Consider the following 19,326-nt stretch of genomic DNA (forward strand, 5'->3'; position numbering starts at 1 on the left):
CCTTTAGCTCGGAGGAGTTTTTTATTACCCACTTTCTGAAGCCTACTTCTGTCAATTCATCATACTCATTCTCTGTCCAGTTTTGTCCCCTTGCTGGTGAGGAGTTGTGATCCTTTGGAGGAGAAGAGACGTTCTGGTTTTTGATATTTTCAGCCCTTTTGCACTGGTTTTCCCTCATCTTTGAGGATTTACCTACCTTTGGTCTTTGCTGTTGGTGACCTTCTGATGGAGTTTTTGCATGGTCATCCTTTTTGTTGATGTTGATGCTATTGCATCAACATGATTTGTTAGTTTTCCTCCTAACAGTCAGGCCTCTCTTCTGCAGGTCTGCTGGAGTTTGCTGGGGGTTCACTCCAGACCCTGTTTGCCTGGGTATTACCAACAGAGGCTGCAGAACAGCAAAGATTGCTGCCTGCTCTTTCCTCTGGAAGCTTCGTCCCACAGGAGCAACTGCCAGATGCCAGCCAGAGCTTTCCAATCTGAAGTGCGTCGACCCCTGCTGGGAGGTGTCTCCCCATCAGGAGGCACTGGGGTCAGGGACCCTTGTGGAGTTGTTATTCTGTCCCTTAGCAGAACTCAAGCACTGTGCTGGGAGATCTGCTGCTCTCTTCAGTGCTGGCAGGCAGCAATGTTTAAGTCTGCTGAAGCTGTACCCACAGCTGGCCCTTCACCCAGGTGCTCTGTCCCAGGGACATGGGAGTTTTATCTATAAGCCCCTGACTGGGGCTGCTGCCTTTCTTTCAGAGATGCCTTGCCCAGAGAGGAGGAATCTAGAGAGGCAGTCTGACTAAATAGCAGCTTTGCGGCACTGTTGTCTTTTTATCTTAAAAGGAAAGAATATAAATTCCATGAATTGTGGCAGTCAACTTGATGTTGATTATGAAATAAATTGTGTTATTAAAAGATGGTTTGTGGCCAGGCGTGTTTGCTCATGCCTGTAATCCCAGCACTTTGGGTGGCCAAGGCAGGTGGATCACGAGGTCAGAAGATGGAGACCATCCTGGCCAACATGGTGAAACCCCATCTCTACTAAAAATACAAAAATTAGCTGAGCATGGTGGCACGTGTCTGTAATCCCAACTACTCGGGTGGCTGAGGCAGGAGAATCACTTGGACTAGGGAGTTGGAGGTTGTGGTGAGCTGAGATCGTGCCACTGCACTCCAGCCTAGTGACAGAGCAAGACTAGGTCTCAAAAAAAAAAAAAGATGGTTTGTGAGTTCTTAGGAATTGATCACTAGGAGGCAGCATTAGCTCACTAGAAAACAATTCCTGCCAGAAAAAAATCAGTTTCCTGCTTCAGAAATTATAAATAGGCCCTCTCAGAGGAGTGCTATAGACAGTGTTTTGGTATTTAAGCAAAACATTTGACAAAGTCTTTTGTGGCATCATTTTGAGTAAATTGTATGGCATGGTTATATAGATTTCTGGTTCAAGTACACTTACAGAACATGAAGTAATGTATTAACACCAGCCTTTAGAGAAATCTGTACTGGCATGCCATGAGGCTTTTTCCCTCCAGCCCACTAGGAGAAAATCTTTGTTTTTCTGGTGAAGTATGTGAATGACATAAACTAGAGAAATTAGAGTTCTTGATATATTGGTTGATCAAATCAGAATCCAAAAGTAGTCTAGAATCCATAGTCTAGAACAGGGTTTGGCAAACCACAGCCTGTGGGATAGATCCATCCAGCAGCCCACTTTTTGTACAGCTCTCAAGCTAATAGTGGTTTTATATTTGCAAAGCATTGACAAAAAAAAAAAAAAAGAAAGAAAGAAAGAATGAAAAAAAGAAGGATATGAGATAGAGAATATCTAAAATATTTGCTGTACTATCTGACCCTTTACAGAAAAAGTTGGTTTTAGAAAAATAAGCAGAATTTAACAAGATAAAAAGATGAATTGAAAATCCTGGACTTTATTCCATAACGACAATCAAACAAAACAATTCTTAGTACAAATACAGTGTTATAGAAGATTAGACTTAGCAGCATGTGTTAAAGTGACTTGGAATTTATAAATTCAAGTTGAATCAATTATGAGATGTGATTATTAAAAGTTAATATGTTTAAAACAATATTCATTTATAGAAAAAGGGCATTCAGAATATGGAGACAGTCCCATCCCATTTTTTTCTACAATGATCAGATTACACCTGAAGTATTGCTAGCCCCTTTTGAGGGGCGAGAACAAGGACCCTTATATAGAAAATTCTGGGAGGTAGAGTTTTCTCTTTTTTATCTCTAAGGCAGCATTTTGTGAATGTAGGCAATATTCTCACAATTCTGAAACAGGGCTGGGTGCGGTGGCTCACGCCTGTAATCCTAGTACTTTGGGAGGCCGAGGCAGGTGAATTGCTTGAGGTCAGGAGTTTGAGCCCAGGCTGGCCAACTTGGCAAAATCCTGTATCTGCAAAAAATACAAAAAAATTAACTGGGTATGGAGGTGCGCACCTGTAGTTCCAGTGACTAGGGGACTGAGGCAGGAGGATTGCTTGAACCCGGAGGTCAGAGCTGCAGTGAGCCAAGATCTCACTACTGCACTCAAGCCTGGGGGACAGAATGAAACCCTTTCTCAAAACAAAACAAAACAAAACAATTCAGAAACAGACACAATGTCTAAAGTTTTCACCTCAAGCTCACATTTAATTGGCTTAGTGTGAATTTCTTTATAATTGCTCTCCAAAAATAAAAGAAGAAGAGCTCATCTCAGGCATAACAAAGTTTTCTGTTTTGGTAGACATTACTAGACATTCACCAATATGCTCTGGTTCCCCTCCTTTTTAACATGTGGGAAGATATTTGGCCAATGAAATGTGAACAGAAATAGTGTTTATCATTTCTAGGCAGAAGCATTTAAAAGCATGCTTTCTTCCCATGTGGTCATCACTGTGGAAGCCTATATCAAGTTGAGGATGCCATCAGATCGTAGCACTCAGCAGTACTTAGCCACTGCATTGAAGACAGTTGAAGTGTTCTTTGCATGATCAAGAAATAAACTTTTTAAAAATCATAAGCCAGTGAAAGTTTTGAAGTTGTTACAGCAACATAATCTACCCTGTTCTGGCAATTCCCCTCCCCAGTATTTAACAGCTAATATCCCTGGACCAGAAGTCAGGTGATATGGCTTCTATTCTTCACTCTAACATTAGGTATGACCCTGCAAAAAAATCAGTTTTGTCTGTTAAAAGTGATTGTTTGAATAAAAATTATTGACCATCTCTTTTAGGGGAAAAAAAAAAATCCTGTGATTTTTAAAGTCTCTTTTAATATTTTATGTATTCAAAGAAAGTAATGTTTATAACTAAAGTATATGGTTAAAATATACCTTGCCATTTGATTTAAAATTTCATTAATTGCTGCCTATATTAGGACTACTATTATTTATTTTGGATCAAATCTCCTTCTTGTGTAATATTTGCATTGTTTTAGGCCTTAGTGTCTGCTAAGAAAGTATAACCTAAGTTATCAAACACCTATTAAATCACTGTGTGGCTTAATTAACTTGAAGCCATTTCTCTATTGGGTCTTCATGGCCAAAATGAAGTGAGGAAAAAAATAGTTTTTTTGTCCCAGATCCCGTTCCCAGATCCCACTACCCACTTATTTTATTTTTTTATTTTTATATTTTTCTATATAAAGGATATGGCTTTTGTCCCAGAAATTGGACTATTATCAAGAAGGTGCCAGAATTTTAGTTTTTCCTTCTTACCAACAGATTTATAACTTATCTTCACAATTAGACTTTTATTTTTATTTCTAAGTTTAGTTACTCTGTAATTATTTGGGCTGAAATATAGCTCTCAGATATATAAATTCCTTAAAACATTCAGTATTTGAATTGATTTGGTGTAAATCCAGTTTTCCGAGGTTTAGCTTTCCTTTTAAAGCTCTACTGCCTTTAATGGAAGCTCAAATTCTTTTCAAAAATCTGATGAAATCATCTCCTAACTATGTGTAGTACGTGATCCATACAGTTTCCAGTACTGTTTGAAATTGGCTCTTTGAAAAACCAATCTGTTTCTAGTTCACGTTTTATAGATGAGTCAACAATTGAACATCAGTATATTTTTCTCTTTTAAACACTTTATTCTGAAATAGATTGTACTCTGTAGGTACCAAATCAGTATTTACTGAATAAAAGAATTTAATAGGATTATTAAACCAGCTATTTCGTGAAGCTAGGATTCAAAGTTCTGAATTTTTAATTTAGTTTATTTCTCCTCATTACCTCTATCTAGTTTTTAAAAGTTAAGAAAATTATTTTCCAACTGGACATTGGTGGCTCACACCTGTCATTGCAGCACTTTGGGAGGCCAAAGCAGGCAGATCAATTGAGTCTTGGAGTTTGAGACCACCCTGGTCAACATAGTAAACTCTGTCTGTACTAAAAGTACAAAAATTAAACTGGCGTGGTGGCATATGCCTGTAATCCCAGCTTCTTGAGAGGCTGAGACACGAGAATTGCTCGCACCCAGGAGGTGGAGGTTGCAGTGAGCCGAGATTCTCCAGTGAGCTGGAGAGCCATGGCACTCCAGCCTGGGCAACAAGCAAGAGGCAAGGCTCTGTCTTAAAAAAAAAAAAAAGAGAATAATTATTTTCCATATAGTAAAAGACACTTTAAATTCACCAAAATCACATTAGATTTTTTTAGTTGTTTTTAAAACAAGTAAATCATATGGCAGATCATTTCTGAGTTCTAAACTCTTCTTTATCTAAAATCAGTAAAATTAATTTAAATGTAACTTTATTACAAAAAATAATACGAATTTTGTTTCTAGCAGGCCATGGCTTCTGGTTCTGATCCTGGCTTTGTCACTAGCTATGTGTCCTCATATAAGTTACTAATGTTTTAGAGCATTTGTTTCCTTATTTGTAAAATTAGAGTTGTCTAGTGTATGCGTTCCTAGTTTTCTTTTTTAACTCTGTGTTGGTTTCTGTTTGTGTGTTTTTAAATATAATTATTTAATCTAGGCTTTTTCTTGTTTTCAGGAGTGTGTATAATGGCCCATCCTCTAGAATACATGTTCATAGTCTCTTTGACCTTTTTAATTCTAATATAACATATATGTACTGGTCAGCATAGGCTAGATTGTGCAGCAGTAACAGCTTCTCTAACTTCAGTACATTAAAACAACAAAGCTTATTTCAGGCTTCTAATATCTGTCTGCCTATGATATGTGATTTGGGATCTTTACTCTTTATTGTCCTCATTCTGTTACTCAGTCTTTCAAAGTACCCAACTGTGGAGTTTTGCAGGTGCTGTAGCAAGGTGAGAGAGAGAATAGTTGTATCATACATTGTCTTTGAAAGTTTTCAACCAGAAGTAAATACATGTCACTTTTGTTTAGATGACTTTGACCAAAGCAAGTCATATGGCCTCATCTAACTTCAGGGGGGCTAGAAGTGCTATCTCACAATGTGTCTTGGACACACGAAGACACAAGAATATTTGATGAACAGCTCTTATGACTAGCCATTAGATTTTAAATCAACTGTTGAAATCTGGTAGGAGTATAAATTAGAAGTGCATTTATGGAGGGGAGTTTGCAGACATATCAAAAAGATAGAAATATGTCTACCATTTGAGATAGAAGTTTCAATTTTAATAAATTATTGAATAGACATGGTTTATACATTCATAGAGCTTATTGTATGGAGTGGGAGACTAGAGGGGTAGCACCAGAAATAATTAAAATGAAACAGGTTAAGTGCTATGATAGAGAAATATACAGGGTGATTCTAAAACATATAGAAAACATTCCCATCCTCTATTTTCCAGTTGACTGATTCTCTCTTCAGCTGTATATAATCTGCTATTAAATCTCCCTTGTTGAATTTTAAATTTCAATTCTTATAATTTTTTGTTTCTAAGAGAGTTATTCAAATCTGCTAGGTTACTTGTTATAGTTTCCTATCTCTGAAGATATTTTCAAGCTTGTCTTTTATGAAGAAATTATTTTCTCAATTTATCATATCATTTTGAGTATCTACAAATCTTCTGGTAATGAAAATTAAAAGTGACATGGTTATAATTTATTAAAATCTGACAGTGTTCAGGGGGAAAATGGTCCAGATTGTGTATATAGATTATAACCTTTAAAAATTTGCTCATAGTGAATATTATTAGGTAATACACAGAATTGTAAGATTTGAGTTAGGTGTTTGGATTATGACTGATTTTTAAAACATTTTTCTAAACTGTCTATAATGTTATTTCATCGTTTCTACTTTTTCCAGCTTTGTTGAGGTATGATTGACAAAACTGTATAAAATTAAGGTATACAATGTGGTGATTTGATCTATATTATAAAACAATTTCCACAGTCAAGTTAGTTAATATTTCTATCGCTTCACCTAATTATTATTCTTATTATTTTTTGTAGTGAGAACATTTAAGATCTATTCTCTTAGCAGATGCCAAGATTACAATAGAGGATTATTAACTACGATCATCATGCTATCTTTCATAGCTTTTAGAACTTAAGAAATGAGGCTGGCAAACATAACTTAAAAACAAACCAAAAGTAATTAATTATATTAATGGGAAATAATGTATTAATATAATTGGAGTTTTAAAAGATATTTACCCTTGCTTTTTCATCAAAAATGTTCTGATTTTCTATCACAAATCCAATCAACATTGTTAGATGTATCACTTTTATCCTTCTTATCTTGATGATAGAAAGTTTAGGTAGTGCATGGAGTACAAAAGGAAAATTATGCAAACCTACTTCTCCTTTTCTTCTCACTCTTTTTTCTTTCTTGTATGAGCTAGGTTCATGTCACCTCCAGAAGCAGAGTTAGGAATGCACAGATTTTTAGCATTAGGAGGGAAGAAGAAAATAAAGAGAAAGATGCTAACTTTTTCTTTAAGAGTATATTTTCTGCTAGCAAATACTATGTCTCTCAGGAAGAAAACTGTACTTACAAGACCAAAGATATTTAGCATTTTTAAAAATGATTAAACTCTTCATAATCCTTTTTGGAAAATGTCTTTTAGGAAGAAGAAAGGCGTATGGCATCTGTTTTAGCCAAAAAAGAAGAAGAGAAGAAACGGGAAAGTCATAAACAATCTTTGCTTAAGGTATTTTCTCTGATGTCTGCCTGGATATGTGTGCACACGTAGACACACATACCCAGAAGCTAGTGAGGTAGTCGACTGGAAAAGTGATTTCTAAGCTTTATAAGTTTCATTCAACAGAATGAAGCTAGTTTTAAAAGGAAGAGATGAAAAATAAATATAATTGAAGTTATAACACTTTTATTTCATACCAGTGCATCATCTTATGTATCCCATGGCCTGTTCACTTCATTTTGGAAAGTACTGTAATTGACTGTCATCTTTACATGTGTGTGTATATATATATATAAATGAACTCTGCTACATGTCTATTTAATGATAACTTTTTAAATTTAAAAAGTTTCTGATATAGAAGTAATAAAGATTTTGTGGAACTAGGAATGGAAATTTGTTTTAAACTGGTTTAAAATTATTTAGCAGATATTAATTTCCTTAAATAAAGTATTATCTTTCAAATATTTTATATTAATATCACAAAGTGTAATAAATAAAGACAGCTTAAAGTGTATAGTTCATAATATGCACCGTGCTATTTTCTAAAATTAAGGATATCACCTTGATTATCATTACTCATTCACGTTCTATATAGAAGCTTTTCTTTTTAAAATTAAAATGGTACTCAGAATTCAAAAAAATTACCAGCCAGGCAAGGTGGTATGTACCTGAAGTCTTAACTACTTGGGAGGCTAAGGCAGGAGGATTGCTTGAGCCCAGGAATTTGAGTCTAGCCTCAGGAAAATATAGAGAGACAAAAGAAAATGTCACTAAATAGGACTCTTTAGTTATGAGGTTTATTTAGTATTTTTATTTTTAATAAGAGGAAAACCATGGGGAATCAGGAGACCCAGGTTCTAGCCCTAGCTCAGATTTGGAATTGTGATACAACAGACCCTCAGCATTTAGTGAGGATTGCTCATGCAGCTCTACATATTGATCATTAAGAAAATGAGATGGATTGGGTATAGGACAGGAAGGGTGTATAGACACTATCTTCTGCCTGTTGCTTTTCTATCTTTTTATTTTCCTTGCAACCTGAGAAGTGAAGGGAAGTAAAAGTTATGGCATACACTGTTGTGGTCTTCCCTGGACTATGAAAAAGAGACTCAACTGGCAGAAGCTGGAATTTGGCACCTTCTAAAATATTTGTCACTCTAGCACATACTTGGCCATTTATTGGCATCTAGCTATTAGAAACATAATTGTCACTGATATACCAAATGCCTCTGTGATCTTTAAATTTTTCTTTGGGTACCCACTTCTGCCTTGCAGAATCTCTAGCATTCTCTAACCCTTCTTTTGCTGCTGCTGCTGCTGCTGCTGCTGCTTTTTTTTTTCTGCACAGATGCCCAGAGCCCTTATATGTCCTCCTGGCCAGCCGTTAATTAATCCCCACCTGACCTTAAGATAGGCTATACTCCTGTCTTAAAATATGTCTTCCCTTTTCCTGGCCCCAGTAAAATTAATCATTCTCTTAGTCAACCTGGTATTGATCTGACTTTAATAACTTGAATTAAGGAAGCTTAACTTCAGCACGAATATAGGAAAGTGTTTGCATTTTCAAAGACTATCCTGTTATAAATTCGTTAACATACTCAGTGGTCTAAAGATATTTTATGCCCTTTTTCTAAGCACTGCCATATCTACCTCATTCAGAATATTTCTTTCGCCTACCCCTGCCAGCCAGAAAACCAAATGCATGAAGCCAGCATGAGAACCATCATCTATTAACTGACTGACATGGCTTCTTTCAAAGTGGCCTTGATACTGAGTTAAAAAAAAAAAAAAAAAAAAAAGAAGGCCCAAAATTGCTTAGATTAAAAATTGGATTGGCACAGTCATCAGCAAGTAACTTAAATAGAATTCCTTAAGGTAAGGAGCATTTTTATTATAGATTAGGGATTTACAATAAGAATTGCAGATTTCTACTTGCTTTATGTAAGGAACACATACATAAAATGTCAAAAAGTCTCCAAAGTATATACATATTAAATATAACCCACTGAATTGTGCACTCAAATTTGAAACACCAAACAGTAGATAAACAGAAGCCCAAAACATTTTTTTTTAGATGATGTCTTATTGTGTAGCCCAGGCTGGAGTGCTGTTCACAGGTGTGACCTGTAGCACACTACAGCCTTCAATTCCTGGGCTCAGTCAGTCCTCCTGAGTTAGTCTCCCAAGCAGTTGATATTTCAAGTGTGCACCACTGCACTCCCCACCAAAAAAATTTTTTTAAACAGAAATAGAACTTTAAAAACTTTAGTTTTAATTAAGCAAGCCATATCACTTTTTATTCCTACCTAATGCCATGCATACATGCTAAAATCTTAGATAACCCAAAATTATACAAATATACGTGAAGAGGTACAACTAAAAATAATTATTCTGTATGTACATATGCACTGAAAAAGTGGACAGAGAACTTTCCTGCTAGCCTTCTCTGGCTCCAGAGCCACGAGGCAAAGAGGGGTCAGTGTCACACTCAGCTGATTTTTCAATGCAGGATTGTAGTCTTAGTAAAGACTACAATGTCTATTTTCAGCATTCTGATCTAATTGATAAGCTGTAATTAAATATTACCTTTTGATAATTGAAACTTTACCAGAATAGGGATTTTTTTTCTATATATATATATATTGAATCAAAACATTTCAATTTAGCACAATATCTTTCAGTAGTCTAGATCTGCTTTTTCACAACAGGGTGTCTGTGAGAGGATTGAGCTCCAATGCTATAAGTCAGTGGTTCTCAAGGTGAAGTCCATGAACTAGCAATGTTAGAATACTTAAGAGTTTGTTAGAAATTCAGATTCTCAAACCCTACTTCAAAAACTCTAAATAAGCAATCTGTTTTAACCTCCAGATGATTTGAGGTACGCTGAAACTTGAGAACCACTACCTTAAGGCATCCATTGCTTATAATGAATTAATTTCTTTCATATTCATCTGGGATGATACTAGTTATTTAGAGACATCTCAATCTAGTATAATTTATTTTAATAGTCTAGAGAATAACTGTTAAATTTCAGACATTATAATTTATTCTGAGAAACTTGGAACATTGATCAACTCCTTCCCTCTCCCCTCCAAGATTATTTCACTTTATCAATCTTAATTATTGAGTAGAAAAACTAAGATATTGTTAGTTTTTTCTTACTGTGTTAGAGGCCTATATATTTCTGTTTAAAACTTCAGATAACAATAAGTATGCAATCAGATTTTGAATTTTTAATCTCTAGTTGGTTGTATATTTATTTTTAATAAAATTAAGTTCCTAAAGAGCAATAATTGTTTGCGTATTTTTTTCCTTTAGAGTGTTAGATCATTATTGAAATTTTGAATGCAGAGAGTAAATACAGGCCTCTCAAATCTTGTTTTAGAATGTATATTGGGTAGCTACTTATAAAAACCAGGCTCCTTTTAAAAGTATAATAAGAAAGTACAAACAATATGCCTCTTAGATGTCACTTCTGCCACAAAAAATGCGTTATATAACTTTTGTCACAATTAACTTTTTTCCTAGGAGAAGAAAAGGTTAACAATTAACAATGTAGCTCGACAGTGGGACTTGCAACAACAACGCGTAGCCAGTATTGCTACAAATGAAGATAGAAAAGATTCTGACTCTCCGCATGACCCCTGTCAGCTGGATGGAAGCACCCTCTCTGCATTCCCAGAGGAAACAGGGTATGCAGTGATATTCTTTCAAGATACAAGCATCTTTAGATAATTGAATTTGGAGCGGGAATTAGAAACAATTTGACATATAATTAAAGAGCTTTCTTAAGAAAACTTGTTGAAATTAGAAGTTAAGATGGAAAAATTGGAAATATAAATCTTACTATAATATTCTCCTAATTAAAACACCCTTCATAGGGCATTTCATATTTTTCACAGGGAAAAGCCTAGATTGCTTAACATAGTCTGTGATGACTTTTGCCCACTTCATCTCTTTTATCTCATGCCATCAACCATCTTCTTCTGCTATTGCAGCATCACTGTCTTTCTTTCAGTTCAGTTACTTCCTACTTCAGAACCTTTCTTATAGGAATAGTGTTTTTCTGCCCTGACAGCAATCACTTCCCTGCACTATTTCTCTGATCCAGCCCTAGCTAACTTCAGCTCACCCATAGAAGTCTGAAGTTTAAACTTCACATCATCCAAAGAAGTCTTTCCTGACTCCAAAGAATAGATCAGGTGTCCTTTTTATCTCTCAGTACCCTGCACCTCCCCTTCTTAGTACTTACCATAATTATGACTAAAGAACTAGTTGGTAGTTAGTTGTTTCATGTGTTTCTTCCCCATTAGAATGTAAGCTCCATGAGGAAAGGAATCCTGATTGATTGATTTAACTGCTGTTGTGTCCTCAGCAGCCATCACAAAGCCTTACTCTTTAACTACTAGTAGTAAGCAATCGGGCATACAATCTGAATAGTGACTCCAGCTGTGCTGTATACTATCTGCCTGTTCCAGTGACTCCCAACCTCTTTTCTTCTATGATACATTTGCCACATGATAAGATATCCCTAGGTTTATGAGCAATGCTGAGTGCATTATCTAGATTCCACACGTTTCTCTTCCTCTCAGAAAAGCATATTGGAATCAAGTAAATTCAGAGGGACATAAAGTATCTATATCTTTATAGTGCGTGTATAATTTAAATATATATTTGTGCAGCTGTCCCTCAGTCTCCATGGGGGATTGGTTCCAGGACCCCTGCAAATATCCAAATCTGCAAATACTCAATTCCCTATATAAAATGGGATAGTATTTGCATATAAACTATACACATACTACCATATACTTGAAATCATCTCTAGATTACTTAAATAGTGTCTAATACAATGCCTACACATCACTTCATTTGTGTGGATTTGGCATAGTACTCAGCATGTGGCAAGTTCAAGTTTTGCTTTTGGAACTTTGTGGAATTTTTCTTTTAAGATTATTTTTGATTCATTTAATCTATGGGTGCAGAACCCACTGAGGGCTGACTATATTTACATAATTTAAAAATAAAGCCTAAAAATCAAAGATAGAATACATTTTAATTTTGTTTAATTTGATGAAGCATATGTGTCTTATTACCGTAACTAAACTCTGAAACACCTTTTAAAACTAAATACAATACAATATAGCTTTTACTTCAGGTTTTCAGCTGGAATTCTTTGACCCTTTCGTATGAAAATATATATATATATAGTAAAGGAAGTAATTTGAATGGCATGAGAATAATGTTTTAGAAATTGTCTGGAGTTAGAGTCTAACATATATTTAGGCAGATATGCTTTTTAAATTTTAGTTACAGGATTAACTTATATCAATGTATTTCCTTCAGCTCACTTGGGATCCACATGTAGACCCCCTCTGTTCTTTCAGCTAGAAAAATAAGGCAAGAATAAAAATTCTAATAAAGAGACAATTTATATAACTAATATACCACTCTTATATAGCCCTAGAGCTATATTTAATATTATTTAAATGGTGAAATATGATTTTACTTGGTTAGAACTATAACACTTTATAATGTTAAAACTTTATAGCAGTAGGCTGTAGATTTATGAAATAATACACGTCAGTTTTAATATCTCTTTTTGAAAAATTATTTTTTCATTTTTCTTAAGTTTCACTGTTTCAAGTTTATCCAAGTAATCTGGCATTTTTTATTCAAAATTGTAATAAGGTTTTAAAAGTTAGACCTTCAATCCATCAATTTTTTTTTTTTTTTTTTGAGATGGAGTCTTATTCTGTCACCCAGGCTGGAGGGCAGTGGCATGATCTTGGCTCACTGCAACCTTTGCCTCCCAGGTTCAAGTGATTCTCCTGCCTCAGCCTCCTGAGTAGCTGGGATTTTACAGGTGCCCACCACCACACTTGGCTAATTTTTGTATTTTTAATAGAGATGGGGTTTCACCACATTGGCTAGGCTGGTCTTGAACTCCTGACCTCAAATGATTGCCTGCCTAGGCTTCCCAAAGCATTAGGATTACAGGCGTGAGCTACAGCACACGGCCTCAAACTATTTTTATACACAGTGTTAGGTAAGGATCTAAGTTGATTTTATTTCAATTGACTAGTCAATTTGCTAATAACCGTTTAAAAATTAAACTATTCATTTTTTTATGAGAATGCCATCTTTATCTCATGTTAAGTTTTAATATGTGCATGTATTTCTGGACTATCCATTTCACTTACCCATTTTAATGCCAACACCAGACTCTTTATTATAGTAATTTTGTAGTAAGTTTTCATAACTTATAGGGAAAATAGGCTTCTAATGTTCTTTTCAAGTTTCAGTTACCATATATACCTATTCTTCCATATGAACTTTATTTATTTATTTATTTAGTCATTGAGATGGGGTCTCACTTTGTCTCCCAGGCTGAAGTGCAGTGGCGTGATCTTGGCTCACTGCAACCTCCGTCTCCCGGGCTCAAGCAATCCTCCTACCTCAGCCTTCTGAGTAGCTGGGACTACAGGCACACACCACTATGTCCTGCTAATTTTTGTATTTTTTGTAGAGATGGAGTTTTGCCATGTTCCCCAGGCTGGTCTTGAACTCTTAGGTGCTCAAGTGATCTGCCTGCCTTGACCTCCCAAAGTGCTAGGATTACAGACATGAGCCACTGTGCTCAGCCCCATAGGAACTTTAAAATCAGTTAAAATAGAAAATAAATGGTGAGAATCTTGTTCAAATTACATTTAAATTTACTTATTAATTTCAGAAGAATTAACATTTTTACGACAGTAATGTCACTTTGAGAAACATAGTATGTCTCTCCATTTTTTCAGGTCTTTTTTGATATCCAGAGGGAGCTAACTGGGAAAATGTTGAAAGGAGATTGAAGGAAAATTCTGAGGAACTAAATGAGGTTAGAGACCATGAAATTGTAGCAACTTTAGCCTGAATGGTTGGGTGAGTTTATTCCAAGAGTGCAGAGTAGCTAAGTATAACAGAAGAGAAGCCAAATGTCTGATAAAGAACAAAGAGACAAGGAATCAAAGACAAGGAATAAAAATTTCAGGTGTGATGACAAAGGAAAAGATGGAAATATTCATCAGATAGTCTAGGTGAGATTTTAAGGAATTAAAAAACAGAAGGTTGGCAACAGATAGGAAGAAAATTGTATGTTTCTGGGACTGGAAGTCTAATTAAAGTTGCAGATGAGGAGCATATTAAGTAAGAGCATTAATACGTGCTGGAATAGTGGGAATTTATGGTCAGAGTAAGTTTTTGAGGTTGAATATTGAGTAAGTTTAGAGGTATAACACATTTAAGTGATGAAATCTAAGCAATATGGAAGCCATTGTTGTGGTTATCAGAGTGGATTTTTGGAAAAGAGTAGAAGTGAAGGTCACCAGAGGAGAGATGATCAGTTGAAATGGATCAATTGAAATTATTGTAGATATTGAAGTTACTGATGGTAGAACAAGGTATGGTACCAGAGGCCACGCATCCTGTTCTCTTGTGACAAGGCTATTCACTGTTGAAGTTTTACTAGTTTTGGCAGCTTCAGTGAATGCAGGAGTATCTTTTTTATTAAATGGCTATTTTATCTGTCAAAACTGTCTCTGATCAGTGGATTGTGACTATTAACATGCCTTTGATGACATTTTAAACTTTTAAAGTGGCATATAGCCAAACATTTTATGACCCTCTAAAATAATTTAAAATTATAGGGTCTTTATGGTCTCAAAAACAAGCAAACTGTTCCAAGAGAAAACAGGAATTATCTGTTAGTGAAAATTGTTGTGCCTTGTACTTATTGCCAAGAGTTTCAGAATTTTTATCAGGAATTCCACAAAGTCTGAAGCTTTTAAGAAAGGAGCATAGAGAAAGAGTTTGGGAGAGGTGGGAGAAGTGATGCAGGGGTTCAGTGGAGAGGATGTAAAGAGTAATCATGAATCATTAGGAAAAGGATCCACAATTTCTGGCAAAAGATTTACTTTCTACAAATGTGTGTTTAAAATGTCATGGAAACAATATTACATTCTCTTAGTTTGATTCTTTTTTTTAATGACCTAAAAACTAGCAAGTTGAGTAGCCACAGAAGATATTTATACATGAAGGTAGAAAAAATAAAATTTTAGGGACAGATGGTATATAACTGGTAGAGATTATAATGTAAAATCAGTTACTTATAACTTCTACTGGCTGTAGATTTTTCTTCAGTTTAGTTTGTAGTTATCTGATTCCTGTAAAATCTCCTAGAACTGAAATTTAGAGATATTTCTAAAAGAACTTATTATACCTTGCATTTTGTCTAAACCAGGAACTCTTAACCAGAGCATCCAGTTTGGCTTTTTGAATTCTAAGTCCTTATTTTACTTGACCTCCTTACAGCATTTGACACAGTTGAAACTCCTCATTCACCTGATTTTCCTTTTATGTATGTGGCTACTCTTTTTTTTTAAAAAAAGTAGTATTTTACTGGCCCCTTTTCTACCAAATCTTTAAGTGTATATTATGCAATTTTTTAATTTGTAAGATTTAGATATACTACTTGCTATAATAGATGAAGATTCAGCTCTCTCACCTCTTTTCCTCCCCAGACTATATATCTATAATTGTTTTATTGGTAGCTTTTGTAATATATATATAAATCTTTATTTTTTATTTTACCCACTATAGGCAATAGCTGTCAAGTCTGCATTTGCAAGGTGCATCTATCCTTTTTATTTTTCCCACTTTGTTCATTGCAACTTCTATCAGCTATACTTTTCTAATTTCCCTTGAGATTTCTTTTTTCATCTAATGGTTGTTTAAGATTGCAGTGTTTAATTTTTACATATTTGTGAATTTTCCAGATTTTTTCATTGTGGTCAGAGAAGATATTTTGTATGAATTTAATCTTTTTAAATTGATTGAGACTTGCTTATGGCTGAACAAATGGTCTATCCCAGAGAATGTTCCATGCCTACTTGAGAAGAATATGTATTTTGCTATTATTGGGTGGGGTTTTCTATATATGTCTGTTAGTTGGTTTTATAGTGTATTTCAAGTCCTCTGTTTACCTGTTGATCTTCTGTCTAGTTGTTCTATCCATTATTGAAGGTAAGGTATTGAAGTCCCCAACTATTATTGTAGAACAGTTTCTTCTTTCAACTTTGTCCATTTTTGCTTCATGTATTTTAGGTGTTAAGTGCATATACCTTTATAATTGCTATACCTTTCTTATGGATTGACAAATTTTTCAATATAAAACATTTTTCCATATCTCTCATAAAATATTTGCTATAAAGTCTATTTTACATAATTTTAGTAGTTACTCTGGTTCTGTTTTGTTTACTGTTTTCATGGAATATCTGTTTCTGTCCTTTCCATTTCAGCCTATTTGTGTCTTTTAATCTTGTAGAAAGCATATACTTGGATCTTTAAAAAAAAAAAAAAAAATCCTGGCTGGGTGCAGTGGCTCATGGCTGTAATCCTAGCACTTTGGGAGGATGAGATAGGTGGATCACCTGAGGTCAGGAGTTCAAGACCAGCCTGGACAACATGGCGAAACCCCTTCTCTACTAAAAATACAACAATTAGCCTGGCATGGTGGTACATGCCTGTAATCCCAGCTACTCAGGAGGCTGAGGCAGGAGAATTGCTTGAACCCAGGAGGCAGAGGTTGCAGTGAGCTGAGATCACGCCACTGCACTCCAGCCTGGGTAACAGAGCAAGACTCCATCTTGGAAAAAGAAAATCCTTACTGCTAATTTCTGCCTTTTAATTTGGGTAGTTTAATCTTTGAAGTCCTGATAAGAAAGGACAGACTTCTATCATTTTGTTATTTGCTTTCTATCTGTTGTATATCCTTTTTTGGTTCTTCAATTTCTTCATTGCTTTCTTCTTTTGTATTTAACTGATTTTCTTAGTGTACCATTTTTGATCCCTTTTTTGTATAAATTTACTTTTATATACATTTTCTTTTACTATACATTTTCTAGCTATTTTCTTGGTTGTTACCCTGGGGATTACAATTAACATTTTAATTTAGCTAGTTAGAATTAATACCTCTACTTGTAGTAGTATATAAAAATTTTGCTTTTATTTAGCTCTACCCCTTTTCCGTTACTGTTTTCAGAAATTGTATCTTTAAACATTGTATGCACATTATAGAATTATAATTATTTTTAAGCATTTTTCTTTTAAAACATATTTTTAAAAGAGGAATTACCAACCAAAAATTTAGTAATACTGGCTTTTATTATGTACTTATGTAATTACTTTTCTTCATGTTATTTATTTCTTCCTATGACTTCAAATTACCAACTAGTATTCTTTAATTTCGGCCCAGAGAACTTCCTTTAGCATTTCTTGTAGGTCAGGTATACTAGCAATAAACTCCCTCAGCTTTTGTTTATCAGGGAATGTCTTAATTTCTTTATTATTTGTGAAGTCCAGTTTTGCCATGTATGATTCTGGGTTGGCAGTTTTTTTTTTTTAATCTTTCAGCACTTTAAATATGTCATCCCACTACCCTCTGATCTCCATGATTTCTGATGAGAAATTAGCAGTTATTCTGATTGAGGATCCCTTGTCCATTATGAGTCACTTCTCTCTTACTACTTTCAAGTTTGTCTCTTTATTTTTTATTTTTTTAGACAAAGTCTAACTCTGTTGCTCAGGGTGGAGTGCAATGGCGTGATCTCAGCTCACTGCAACCTCCACCTTCCAGGTTCAAGTGATTCTCCTGCCTCAGCCTCCCAAGCAGCTGAGATTACAGGTGCACACCACCATGCCCAGCTAATTTTTGTATTTTTAGTAGAGATGGGGCTTCACTGTGTTGGCCAGGCTGAACTCCTGACCTTATGATCCACATGCCTAGGCCTCCCAAAATGCTGGGATTCCAAGTATTAGCCACTGCGCCTGGCCTTATTTTTGTCTTTCAGTGGTTTGGTTATGATGTGTCTTGGTGTGAATCTATGAGTTTATCCTAGTCAGAGTTCATTGAGCCTCTTGTATATGTTGTTTTATGTCTTTTATCAGATTTGGGAAGCTTCTGGCCATTATTTTTTCAAACATTCTTTCTGCTTTTTTTCTCTAATGTCTGTCCTGAATCTCCCACTATGTTTATGTTGGTATGCTGGATAGTGTACCACAGTTTTCCTGGTTCTGTTCATTTATCTTTATTTTTTATTTTACCCCACTCCTCAGACTACGTAATTGACCTATCTAAGTTTACTGATTCTTCCACTTGCTCAAATCTGCTGTTGAAGCCGTCTAGATAACTTTTCAGTTATTGTACTCTTCAACTCCATAATTTCTATTTGATTCCTTTTTAATTTCCATTTCTTTATTGATATTCTTTATTTGGTGAGACATCATTCTCTTGGTTTTCCTTAATTATTTGAGCATATTTAAAATAGTTAACTTAAAACTTTTTGTCTAGTAAGTCCAATGTCTGGGCTTCCTCAGGACAGTTTCTATTCATTTCTTTTTTTTCTGTGAATGGGTTATACTTTCTTGTTTCTTTGTATGCATCATATTTTTTGTTGAAACTGGACATTTATGTGGCAACTCTGGAAATCAGATCATTCCTCCTCCCTAGGGTTGGTTGTTGCTGCTTGTTTTCATTGTTTTCTTCTATTTGTTTAATGACTTTCCTAACTGTTTCTGTGAAGACTTTATTATTTATCATGTGTATCCATTGAAATCTCTGTTCCATTAGCTTACTGGTCAGTTAGTGATTTTCACAGATTTTCTTAAAAGGCTGAAAAAAAAAGGAAAAAGTAAACCTCTCCCAGTCTCTATAGACTGGTTCTGTTTTGAGGCACTCTTTCACTGCTTACCTAGGCAGTTTACTACTCTACCTTAACCTTCATTCCTGCTTGTGTGGAACCTCAAGATCAGCCAGAGGTTAGGGTTAAGGATAGTGTCTTCTCAGGTCTTTTCCAAACATGTGTCCAACCCTGGACATGCATGTGGCCTTTTAGATTCCCTGGACTCACAGGAGCTTCTCAAAACTGTTCTCCCAGATATCTCCTTCTCCAGCCTCTTCCTTCTCAGTGTTTTTAGTCTGTCTGTTGCTTGCTGCAGCTACTATCCCTTGTCCAATGTGGTGGCAGCTAATACATTTTTGCCTTTAAATACTTTCAACAAATGCCACTTAGAAGCTACATAAGCCCTAGGGAAGCTTCAAGGCAAGTGAAACAAAGGCAAACCCTTGAGCTAATGCTGCAGAAAGCCACCAAACATGTCAAAACACACAACTACAATTTTTTGAGAATATGGTCTGTATTGCTTCCTCTGTTGCC

General features: G+C 35.2%; 1 protein-coding gene across 3 annotated transcripts in view; it reads left to right on the plus strand.

Moving 5' to 3' along the window:
* LRRC49 (leucine rich repeat containing 49) overlaps window positions 1–19,326 on the plus strand; it is a 139,173-nt gene that overhangs the window by 85,335 nt on the left and 34,512 nt on the right. For all 3 annotated transcript variants that reach the window (XM_012451310.3, XM_012451311.2, XM_064382182.1), the window contains 2 exons: window positions 7,001–7,084; window positions 10,604–10,767. In XM_012451310.3, coding sequence (XP_012306733.1) covers window positions 7,001–7,084; window positions 10,604–10,767 — 248 coding nt within the window. The remainder of the gene's footprint in view (window positions 1–7,000; window positions 7,085–10,603; window positions 10,768–19,326) is intronic.

The sequence above is a fragment of the Aotus nancymaae genome, unplaced genomic scaffold, assembly GCF_030222135.1.
Source record: "Aotus nancymaae isolate 86718 unplaced genomic scaffold, 86718_ANA_hifiasm-v0.15.2.pri h1tg000003l, whole genome shotgun sequence".
Lineage (NCBI taxonomy): Eukaryota > Metazoa > Chordata > Mammalia > Primates > Aotidae > Aotus > Aotus nancymaae.